The sequence below is a fragment of the Sceloporus occidentalis genome, unplaced genomic scaffold (assembly GCF_023333645.1).
Source record: "Sceloporus occidentalis isolate IW3139 unplaced genomic scaffold, rSceOcc1.0.p SCAF_32, whole genome shotgun sequence".
In the NCBI taxonomy this organism is placed as follows: domain Eukaryota; kingdom Metazoa; phylum Chordata; class Lepidosauria; order Squamata; family Phrynosomatidae; genus Sceloporus; species Sceloporus occidentalis.
This window is the reverse complement of record NW_028317012.1, coordinates 5,671,280-5,683,496: the sequence shown is the minus strand read 5'-3', so window position 1 is coordinate 5,683,496 and position 12,217 is coordinate 5,671,280. Positions and strand designations below refer to the sequence as shown.

At 43.8% G+C, this 12,217-nt stretch overlaps 1 protein-coding gene across 2 annotated transcripts in view; it reads right to left on the bottom strand.

The window, feature by feature from the left end:
- The window catches only part of LOC149298590 (neurexin-2-like), a 229,574-nt gene that overhangs the window by 25,128 nt on the left and 192,229 nt on the right, over positions 1-12,217 (bottom strand). For both annotated transcript variants that reach the window (XM_089487401.1, XM_089487402.1), the window contains one exon: positions 4,327-4,649. In XM_089487401.1, coding sequence (XP_089343527.1) covers positions 4,327-4,649 — 323 coding nt within the window. The remainder of the gene's footprint in view (positions 1-4,326; positions 4,650-12,217) is intronic.

Here is a 12,217-nt window from a genome sequence, read left to right as displayed (position 1 = left end):
AGAGGGTAGATAGGAGGGGGTTGATAGGGAGAAGGGAGTGAGACGGGGGATAGGAGGTAGATAAGGCGATGGGAGTGAGAAGGGGTAGATAGGGCAATCATACTTCTATCATGCCAAGTCTGCGAGTACATCCTGGATGTATATATTGTATATATATATTGTTATTTAATTGTTTTGTCCGATTTTGGTGTGTTACTTACTTTAAATAAAAGTGTTAGATTTTTTTTATGGGGTGGGGGGGTCATATTCGGTTTCGGCCAGGTAAATGCTGCATTTTCGGTTTCAGTCCAAAATTCGTTTTGGTGCATCCCTAAGCCAGACAATGAAGTGGTAGGCCTACACCACATCAATGTTTGGCTTAGTATATAGTGATAGGAGTTATGCTGCACTATTGTCTGGCTCAATGTATAGTGATAGGGATTACGCTGTACCACCGTCAATGTGTGCCTCAGTATATAGTGATAGGTGTTATGCTGTACAACCGTCAATGTCTGCCTCAGTAGATAGTGATAGGTGTTATGCTGTACCACCGTCAATTTCTGCCTCAGCATATAGTGATAAGTGTTATGCTGTACCACCGTCAGTGTCTGCCTCAGTATATAATGATAACAGTAATGCTGTACCACCTTCAGCGTCTGCGCCGGTATATAACGGTAGAAGCTTTAGTGCAGTTTTAAAGTGTGTCGGGGGGGGGCCACATATAGGATCCGCCCCAGGTGCCAAATACTCTAGGTACGCCCCTGCAGCTGTCTGTGTATTTTATTAATTCTTACATTTGACAAATATAGCCTTTAAAATAATATTGCCATTGCAGGATAAGTTGTCTGTGATTCACAACAGTCTTCCATCCTAAAGGGGTTAAAAGGTGATTTTAAGGAAGCTGAGGTCATGTGAGTTAACACTACATGATCAATTTCCTTTGTTGCAGTTATTGCCCATCTCCTCCTCCATCCTTACAAACCTTACACAGACCAATCAACAAACAATTAAACATTATAACTACAAAACAGAAATAAGCTAAGGTATAACCATGCAGATTATAGAAAGGAAGTTAAGATACCTTATCTGTGTACCACAGGAAAAGTTAAGTATTTCACTGGTATATATTACTTATTTTATTATGTAAATACCATTATATAGGTTTATTTTGTATATAAACGTGTAAAAGGTAATACTTGAAAAACGTGCAGACCCATTTAAGGGTTTAAATTCCTGACAATCTGTGTGATAATGTGTGATAATGTACTGTAAGAAGCCAAGTCCTACTATTTTAGGTATTTTTTTTTTAAATTTAGGTGAATTTTCAACCTATTGAAGGTAGGTTCTCACAGAATGAAAACATTCAACATCAAGTATTTATCTGCAACAATGGGTACAACAATTTAACCTTCAGATGGCAAGAGCAGCTGTGTTGCTAAGAACAATAATTAACTGTTTAGTCACTAGAAAATTAAACTTTTTACTTGTGAATTTATTTTCCTAGTGCATCCCTAGGCAGCACTCCATGTTACATTATGAGACACCACCCCATGTTACATTATGAGACACCACCCCATGTTACATTATGTAATTAAATAGATATACCACAAGAAGATATGAACATGAAAACTTTATTTTGCGGTAAAATAGTGCTTCCTAATTTATGCAAATAAATTCCCATGTTTTACTAGGAATCTTGAGATGCACTCAAAAGGGATATACCAAAGGTTGGATTAGATTACTCTACCAAAGGCTGCAGCCTGGCTAGAAGATCAGACTGGTAGTGAATGACAAAAGCAGTATAGAAGATTTCCTCCTGAGTTCAGTCCTGGATCCAGGGTGTGTAAGAGTCTTTCTTTCTGGAGGAAGGGAAGCACAATCAAGCCTCTTATGGAAGTCAGAGCACATCTTGGGAATACATTCTGGAGGCAGAGATAGTGCCAGTTTATCTTGGTGGAATTGTAGAAAATAGTTAACCAAGGACAATGCTTGTAATTCTCCAACCTTCTTGTTGAGGTAATAGCTAATGAGAACACTGTCTTGAGAGTGAGAACATGTAAGGTTCAAATGGGGAAAACCTCAACTTTATGCAAGGATGTTCAGTAACCATGCAGTCAAAGGAAGAACTAACAATAGAGATGTGGTCCCCCAAGGTACCAAAAGCCATGTTGAAGGAAGAGTCAAGAGTATCAGCAGGAACAGCAAGCAGCAAATAAATCTGTCTCACGCAGCACCAGTGTCACGTTCTGCCCAGGCTACGGAGCTGCATATCTGTCTTGTTTCAGTTTCCCTGTTTTGCTTCGATCCATTCCTGGATTTCCTTTTGCTTTGTTCTGATCTTCCATTCCTTGCTTCTGCTTCAGCTCTTTGCTTCAACTCTGTTTCCTTTATAAGGTGTGCCCCACCCGTGTGTTCTGTTTGTCTCAGTCTTCAGTCTAAAGGTATGTCTCAGTGCTATGTGTTTGGTTTACATGTTTGGTTTGTTTTGTACCACTGTCAGCAGGGATTAGCGTTAGGACCCACCGTCATTGGAGTACTTTGGCGTAGTGGTGGGCTAAGCATACTATGGCCATAAGATGTGACGGAATCTCCAATAGTTATCAAACAGTCCTAGGCTAGTTTCTGTATTTTTGTGTATCAGTCTGTCCCTTATCCCCGGTAGAGGGGTGTCCTGTCCTGTTCATGTCTTGTTCCATGTAGTGCCCTGTATCATGTATATCTTGCCTATTATGTTTCTTGCCTGGTCTCCCTATCCCTTGCTTGTTATGTTTCTTCTATAACCTCTGCTTAGCTTGCAGCATCCTGCACATGAGTCTTGTGTAATGTCTCATGCCTGTTCCAGGGAGCCTGCAGGATTTGACTTTGTTCTGGACTACATCCGCTGCTATATCAGGGCACTGGTGTTTGGCTGCACATCCCTAGACACTCAACACCTGGGTGAGTGTGGTCGCCCTGCAACCAAGCCCTGTTCAACTCCACTACTGCACCGTAACTCCTGCACACAATCTTTGGGCGCGCTGGGTCTTTTAGTCATCTGTTTGGACCCAGTCCGTGACAACCAGGAATAAAATACTTCCGGGGTAGAATTTACTGTGTCTGTTTTGAAGTAAACTTAGGGTATAAACCTCTTAAGGTACCTCAAGTCTATAATTAGGTGAGAGCCTCCACAAGCCTTGGGTACTAATAGGACCAGAGAGTAAACTCTGTTGCCCAGATCCATACTGGGAAGGGAAGCATAATCCATAATCATGTCATTTAAGGAAGTCATGTTGACTGTGTGTAGGGATCTGGAAATTAGGAAGCAAGAGAGAGTTTATAACCTTGTTGTATAGTTTGTAGGACCCAATAGTCAGCTTTTATTAGCTAAGGTGACCTCCCACCTGGCACCGACACTGACACTGGGTTTGTCAGAACCTCCAGGAGATGAAAAAGCAGACTTAGGAGAAAGAGGCAGGACCCTGAAATGTACACGTGGTTCAAACTTTATCCAGCAGATAAAATAAAAATTCTGGTCTGCCAACTGACAAAAATAGTCTTACAACACTTTAAGCAGATCAGTTGTTTAATTTTAGGTAAGGCCTTCTAAATTGCATAATCCAAGGACTGTCAGACAAGAGTCTGACACCCTTTAAAAAATACAGAAGGTAAACAAAGTAAAAACTAAACTCCAAACAGAGAAAGCAAGCGAAAATATTTTACTTGGGCTAATGAAAAAACAGCAGATAGGAGTAGGAACAGGAAAATGATTTGCAGCCACAGCTTCCAGTGTAGGAAATACTGAATACCAGAAGCACTAGAAAAAAAACCACACAAAAAAACAGCACTTCCTAGCACTAAATAAGGATATAACATAAAAAAGCATCTTTGTTGCAACAGGACTCACACAGGAGCAGGCAACCAAAAATGAAAACACCTTGCCTTTGTTAATCTCCTTAATAGTAAAGCAAACAAAGGGGAGGGGTAGCCCATCATTTCTTCAAACTGGGTGCTATAATAGGGAAAAGGAGGAGAAAAACATCCCTACTGAGAAAACAAAACAACAGGAGATGAGACACCTGCCTACCAGAGATAGGGCTGAAAAGACACAAGGTAAGAAGGGGGGGGGGGGGTCTTTTAGAGATTTGTATTTTCCTTGCCCTACTTTTTGCAGGTGGAGTCTGAGTGCTGCCGAAGATGCCTTGGAAAAATGCCCTGCACATTTTAATCTCCTAAACATTCTAATATTCATATATTTAGTCCTGACTAAGGACTGACTATTATCCCTCCTTACTGAGGGACAATAGTAACATGTTATGGGACTAAGCATTTAAGTTTGCAGGTAATAGATTTTGTCTCTTTGCTACTTACCTGTGTAATACTGTCTCTCATAGTAGGAGACCTCCCTTTCCGTGTTGTGGTGGTGGCCATGGTTGTGGTAGTTTCCATAATGGTAGTGGACATGTCTGCCAAAAGTGTGGTGGCTGTGGTTTCGGTTGTCATAACAGATGGAACTTCCCCAACCAACATTAGGTTGCCCTCTGTGTTGACATTGGGGTCACTCTCAGCAGCAAGAGACAATACTTTCAGACCATTATAGTACAAGCCTGAGATCTGACCCTGGAATGGACGCCCTTGATCCTTTCCTCCAACCTTTATAGCCGCCTGACTGTTGAAAATAGTGAGCTGCCGACCTATGGGTAAAAGGAAAGAAGAAAAGTCAAAGGCCTGTGCTTGGTGTATTACCTATAAACTTCCAAGGTGTCACTTATTTTTTTCCCCCACAGATAATGATGGTAATATAACTATTATAAGCATATACAAGAATAACAGATCTGTAATTAAATTTAAATTATTTTAATATAATTAAATTGTTGCAGTGTAACTAACAGTAGCTTTTCAATGGTCAAAAAAGCAATAATGAATATTACTAGGTAATAAGATATTACCAGGTACCTATACTTAAAAAGGGACTGTTGCCAGAAGAGGTTTAAGCATGACTAAATGCAATCCTAACAATACCCATCATTTTTATTTGTGTGTTTTGAGATGTGTAGTTGCTTTGGAGACATGTAGTTTAAAAACATAGATGCTTCTTGGAAGCTAGGAACTCAATTTGCCATAGCTAGCATTATCTATTCTGATTTCCTGTTTTGAAGATTATATCTCTTCTTTTCATCCCACCCTTACATGGTTGTCTAAACCAATCAACAACCTAGCAATACAGTTATTTAGTGTATAGAATTGTCAAATGGGGGATATCAGAATAGTGAGACTGGCTTTAAACTAACACATTATTGCATACTACGATAACCTGGCTAAGAAAAAATAACTACAACATATATTTACAGCATTATCTTATTAAATCATAAAATTGTTGTGAACTGGATAAGATATTTAAAAAGAGTAAATGGGAATGGAAAGGCACACCATCTGAAAATCAAAGGAAAGTGAAGTTAAAGATAAAACAATTTACTGTGAGTCATCACTACACCATCATATGTAAAATGATAGTGTCAGGGTCCGGCTACCCGGCACGGTAACCGCCGGGGTCCGGCGACCCGGCACGGTACCCCCCGGGATCCGGCGACCCGGCACGGTACCCGCCGGGATCCGGTGACCCGGCGCGGTACACGGCAGGGTCCGGTGACCCGACGCGGTACCTTACCTGGATGCCCGCTACCCGCGGGCATCGGATCCAGCGCGTCTCCTGCTGGTCTCTCCGTCTGGCCGGCTTCTGCACGCGCCCTCTAGCAACTTTATTAGTTCCCCAAACAGTGTTCGCGGGAACTCACCGCTGTAGCCTCCCACTCGGGGGCGGAGCTTCCCCCGAGCGGCAAGTTTAAAACCGAGCACTGAGCTTTGCTCAGTGCTCAGTTATTGTGCTTCCTGCCATTTCCTGAGTGCGTTCCTTGTGATTGATTCTCCGTGTACCTACCTGGCTTTCCTCTGACCTTGCTCCTGCCTGAACCTTATCAACTAACGGCTCGTGTCCTGACTTTGATTTGCCTGATCCTCCTGTACCTCGTTGCCCGCCTGTGTATCATTCCTCGGCTTCCTGACTCCGCTTGGGCCTTGTCTGCTAACGCCTCTGCCCTGCATATTGAGCTCTTTTCCTGATTGAACTTATCCTTTCCGGTTTGTTCCTGACATAATAACTGAGCCCTGATGGAGCCTGCGGGATTTACAGAGGCCCTCACTACCCTGTCTCAGCAAATGACAGCTATGACTCAGTCCTTCCAAGAGATGCAGACCAGCCAACATCACCTTCAGCAACAGGTGCATCAACTTCAGCTTTATCAGGGAGCTGCATCCGAGGCTGCCGCTACTCCACCTGCTCCAGCCCCGGAGGGAGTTCCTGCCTTAGAACCAGCTATTCCGCTTCCTGATAGATTTGCGGGAGATCGTACCAAATACCGTACATTCATTACCTCCTGTCAAATCCTGTTTAATTTGAAGCCCAGAACCTATGCTTCGGACTATGTTAAGGTTCACACTGTCATCGCTCTGCTGGCAGATGAACCTCAGATGTGGGCACACAATTTGATCCACAATCAAAACTCGGTCCTGGATTCCTGGCCTTCTTTCCGGCAAGCTCTGGACACCCTCTACAACGACCCTTTTAGAGCCTCTTCTGCCACATCCACTCTAAGAAACCTTAAGCAAGGGAAAAGACCAGTGGAGGAGTATATCACCGATTTCCGTTGTCTCGCTCTCGACTCTTCCTGGAATGAGGCTGCATTACACGACCAATTTCGTTGGGGTCTCTCGGAGGCCGTAAAAGACGAACTTGCCCGTACTTCTACCCCTACCAGTTTAGAGGACTTTATTACCCTTGTCACCCTGATTGATCGTCGCCTTCGTGAAAGACGAAGAGAACGGTTGGTAACCAACTCTGCCGGGCCTCCAGTGCGATCTCAACTACCATCTCCAGCACCTTCCTCCCAGGAGGAGCCCATGCAGATTGGCATCGTCAGAGGTCCTTTGTCAGCTGCGGAGAAAGAACGACGCTGGACCTTGGGATTGTGCCTGTATTGCGGCAAACCTGGGCATATTTTCAAGGATTGCAGATCCAGGGCTCGCCACGCTAAGGGTAAGAGGCCTATAGCTCATCTTCAACTTCGTTCTGACCGATTATCTGCCACATCTGCTTACCTTTCCCTCTCCGTGTCGTTGCAGTGGAATAGAGGAGCTATTTGCCTTCCAGCCATGATCGACTCCGGAGCCAGCGGTAACTTCATTGACTCCACTTATGTTCAAACTCACTCCATCCCTACTCGACGTAAGAAGCACCCCCTCTCCATTTTGCTAGTCGATGGCAGTCCCTTAAAGACCGGTCCTATTGTCTTAGAGACCATCCCTCTGCTCATCAAGTTGGGAGACAGACATGTGGAGACTCTTCACTTCGACATTGTTCCTTCTCCTATTTCTCCTATTATATTGGGACTTCCCTGGCTTCGTACCCACAACCCTTGTATTAACTGGGAGACGGGGGTATTCCGCTTCACCTCGCCTTTCTGCAACCAGACCTGTCTGTCACCCACTACTGTTTGCATCACCCAGTCGGCCACCTCACTTCAAGGTTTACCTACACCATATCGTCAGTTTTCGGATGTTTTTGAGAAGAGAGGGGCAGAGACTCTACCCCCGTTTAGGCCGTATGACTGTCCTATAGAATTGTATCCCGGTTCAGCCATCCCCTTCGGTCGCATCTATCCGTTGTCGGAACCTGAACTCGCTGTTCTTAAAGACTATGTCGAGGATAACCTCGCCAGGGGATTTATCCGTCCTTCCACATCTCCGGCGGGTGCTGGCATATTTTTCGTACACAAGAAAGATGGCAGTTTACGTCCGTGTGTTGATTACCTTGAACTTAACAATATCACTGTAAAAAATCGCTATCCTCTACCACTCATACCGGAGTTACTTGAACATGCTCGTACAGCTAAAATCTTCACCAAGATCGACCTGCGGGGTGCCTACAACCTAGTGAGGATCCGTGAGGGGGATGAGTGGAAGACCGCGTTCAGGTGTCGCTATGGCCACTTCGAATTTCGAGTGATGCCCTTTTGACTTTGTAATGCTCCAGCCACGTTTCAGCATTTTGTTAACGATATTTTTTGTGATATCCTGGACCACTTCGTTATCATATACCTAGACGACATTCTCATCTTCTCTGCCACCCTGAAACTTCACAGAGAGCATGTACGTCAAGTACTTACCAGATTGAGAACTCATGGTCTATATGCTAAATTAGAGAAGTGTATGTTCGAGGTACAAAGGGCAGACTTTTTGGGCTACATCCTTTCACCAACCAGCATCCAAATGGACCCCAAGAAAGTGGAAGCCATCCTCCATTGGCCACCACCTACGGATCGTAAAGGAGTGCAACGATTTATTGGGTTCGCTAAATATTACCGAAACTTCATTAGAGATTTCTCCAAACACATACAACCCATCACAGCTTTGACCTCCAAGACCACTCCATTCATCTGGTCAAAGGCCGCTCAACAAGCATTTGACTTTCTTAAAACCAAGTTTGTCTCCGCTCCAATTCTTCAAATGCCTAACCCTCAAGTTCCTTTCATTCTCCAGGTTGACGCCTCTGACTCTGCCGTAGGAGCTGTTTTATCCCAAAGACAGGCCACAGATGAACAATTACACCCTGTGGCCTATTTCTCATGCACTCTGTCCCCCGCCGAGAGGAATTATTGCGTCGGGGAGCGGGAACTATTAGCCATAAAACTGGCCCTTGAAGAGTGGAGACATCTCCTGGAGGGTGCCCTGCACCCAGTGACTGTTTATACTGATCATAAAAACCTTGAATATCTACGATCAGCTAAGCGGTTACAACCTCGCCTGGCTAGATGGGCCCTGTTTTTTATTCGCTTCCAATTACACATCACATATCGGCCTGGGTCACGTAACGCATAAAAGCTGATTCTTTGTCTCGCATGTTTGAAGCACCTTTGAAAGATCCCGCACAACAGGATACTGTATTACCACCCGCTCATTTCATTTCTCTTACCCACAACGTTTGGAACTCCGTACGTGAACACTCGAGGGTTAATAACTCAGAGACGTCCACTCTACAAAGACGCCAAGGATTATACTATCACCAGGGACACATCTATGTTCCCCCTGAGGCCCGTCTACAAATACTACAGGCTCATCATGACTCGCCTCTTGCCGGTCACGGGGGCATTCATCAGACCATAGACTTAATCCAGTGGATATTTTGGTGGCCGGCTCTTCATAAGGATGTTCGAAAATATGTCGCTTCATGCAACTCCTGTGCTCGTGCCAAGGAGGCTCCTAAAAATCCGGCAGGCCTCTTACAGCCTCTTCCTGTGCCCTCTAACCCTTGGACAGACATCTCAATGGACTTTATTACAGATCTCCCACAATCGGATCATTTTACCACCTTACTGGTGGTTGTTGACCGATTCACAAAAATGGCACACTTTATCCCTTATAGACGCCTTCCTTCTGCCACCGAGACGGCCGCGTTGTTCATTAAAGAGATTTTCCGACTACACGGATTACCTGAAAGAATCGTCTCTGACCGAGGATCACAATTTACCTCGCATTTTTGGAGGGCATTTTGCACACAACTTCACATGAGCCGTAACCTATCCTCTGCCTACCATCCTCAGAGTAATGGACAAACAGAGCAGACCAACCAATTACCGTCATCTTTGTCCATTCACCCAGTTTTTCATGTGTCCTTAGTTAAACCTTGGGTCATGAACCCATTTCCCGGTAGACACGCTAGTCCCCCCCCTCCGGTCATCGTCAACGATTCCCCTGAATACGAGGTTAAGGAGAACCTGGATTCACGTTTCTTTCGCAACCATCTGCAATACTTAATTCGATGGAAATTCCCTAGCGAGGACTCTTGGGAACCGGCCAATACGGTCCATGCACCCGCTCTGGTTTCCTCCTTTCACCGACGGCCTCCTGATCGCCCTGGTCCTCGTAAAGGCCGGAGGCCTTCCGTTAGGGGGAGGAACTGTCAGGGTCCGGCTACCCGGCACGGTACCCGCCGGGGTCCGGCGACCCGGCACGGTACCCGCCGGGATCCGGCGACCCGGCGCGGTACACGGCAGGGTCCGGTGACCCGACGCGGTACCTTACCTGGATGCCCGCTACCCGCGGGCATCGGATCCAGCGCGTCTCCTGCTGGTCTCTCCGTCTGGTCGGCTTCTGCTAGACGCGCGCCCTCTAGCAACTTTATTAGTTCCCCAAACAGTGTTCGCGGGAACTCGCCGCTGTAGCCTCCCACTCGGGGGTAGAGCTTCCCCCGAGCGGCAAGTTTAAAACCGAGCACTGAGCTTTGCTCAGTGCTCAGTTATTGTGCTTCCTGCCATTTCCTGAGTGCGTTCCTTGTGATTGATTCTCCGTGTACCTACCTGGCTTTCCTCTGACCTTGCTCCTGCCTGACCCTTATCAACTAACGGCTCGTGTCCTGACTTTGATTTGCCTGATCCTCCTGTACCTTGTTGCCCGCCTGTGTATTGTATCTCGGCTCGTGTCCTGACTTTGGTTTGCCTGATCCTCCTGTACCTCGTTGCCCGCCTGTGTACCATTCCTCGGCTTCCTGACTCCGCTTGAGCCTTGTCTGCTAACGCCTCTGCCCTGCATATTGAGCTCTCTTCCTGATTGAACTTATCCTTTCCGGTTTGTTCCTGACAGATAGTGCTACAATTCAACAGGTATTGCACAATTTCTGTCAATTACAGATGTACACCATTTTTTTATTTAGCTGTAACTCTCACAGTAAGTGACAAATGTATTCATTGTCATTTTAGGGCATGAATTTCTAATGTACTTGCACAAAAAACCCACTACATAGAGTGCACTGGTCTGAATCTATGAACATTAAATGCTCAAATTGGAAAAACATTTAAGAGGAAAGTATTTGTAGATATTGTATTTGCAGTTTTCTAAGGTCCATGTTGGATCAAAGAGGATCCGTTGAAAAAACAAAACAACAAGGAATACTACTTGCTTTTGATTGTTTAGACAAAGTTACTTTGTATAATCTACTCATTTGAGGTCAAGATGATCATTCATTCATTGCTAGGTAAAATTTACAATTTTGCAAATTATATAAATCTACTTTTTTGCAGATAATTTTAAATTTAGAAATCTTGTTTAGAACACACTTCTTATTTGGAACATGTAGGTAATCATTTTATAAACTACATCTACAAATATCTGGGCTTGTTTTACAATGTTTTTCTGAATAATAACTAAACCTGAAAATGTATTTTCCACAAAACTCGGAGAATAACTATAGTGTTGAACTCTTAGGTAGCTAATAGGAAATTACTATAGCTGTATTGATCCAGTAGAAGATGGAGTCCTAAATAGAAGATGATTTTATCATTTTATTGGACCAGCATAGCAGAAAAGGTGATCTATTCTGAGATCTCAAGTTCAGATGTCCACTTAAGGAAGAGGCTTCTGATGCCCCAAAAGCCCATGTGATTCTACATGTTTCTCTATGTTGGCCCAATAAATTGGATCTCCTTCAACCTATAAGAGAGAAATTGTTAAAAATGATGACCTTTTGGGGATTATTTCTTTGCTTTTATCATTCTACCTACTGATCTGACATTGTCTTCTATTGCCTATGTGGGATTATTGGGATGGGTTAGAATTCAAGCTATCATTAGCTATGATTTATGAACATTGCTTAGGTCACAATCTCCCATTGAATGTGAATCCAGAACACATCTTAATTTTCTGTGTATATATTTAACAGGATGTATATATTCATAACAATACACTTTAAATAAATAAAATAAAGAAATGTATCTCTGATTAGCCAATCAGACACCTAGAGTACTATGGGGGTAATGCAATCTACCTTGAGTTAATTGCTCAAATATACTTCTCTACTCAGATAAACCTATAGGGTAGGGATGGAGGGGATAGTGTAAAATATAAAAACAAAAAATATTTTTAAGAGATATGGGGATGTGAGATTAATTTTGTGAGTTGGAACTTCATTGGAACTCACAGACTAGTGAATCTGCGAGGTGGCTGATTTTTTTTCAACTCACATTCATACACATCTACTTTAGATGAGCTAATGTGGGCTCTGTTATGTGGTTTTATTTGTCCTTATCAGTGACATTACTAAATATTGAGTGTATTGCGAGTATTAAACTTTTGTTACATTTCTTTAATTACTAGTTGAAATCTTATCATTTATATTGTGATACCTCTTCGCTGCTCATACAGATACTTATTG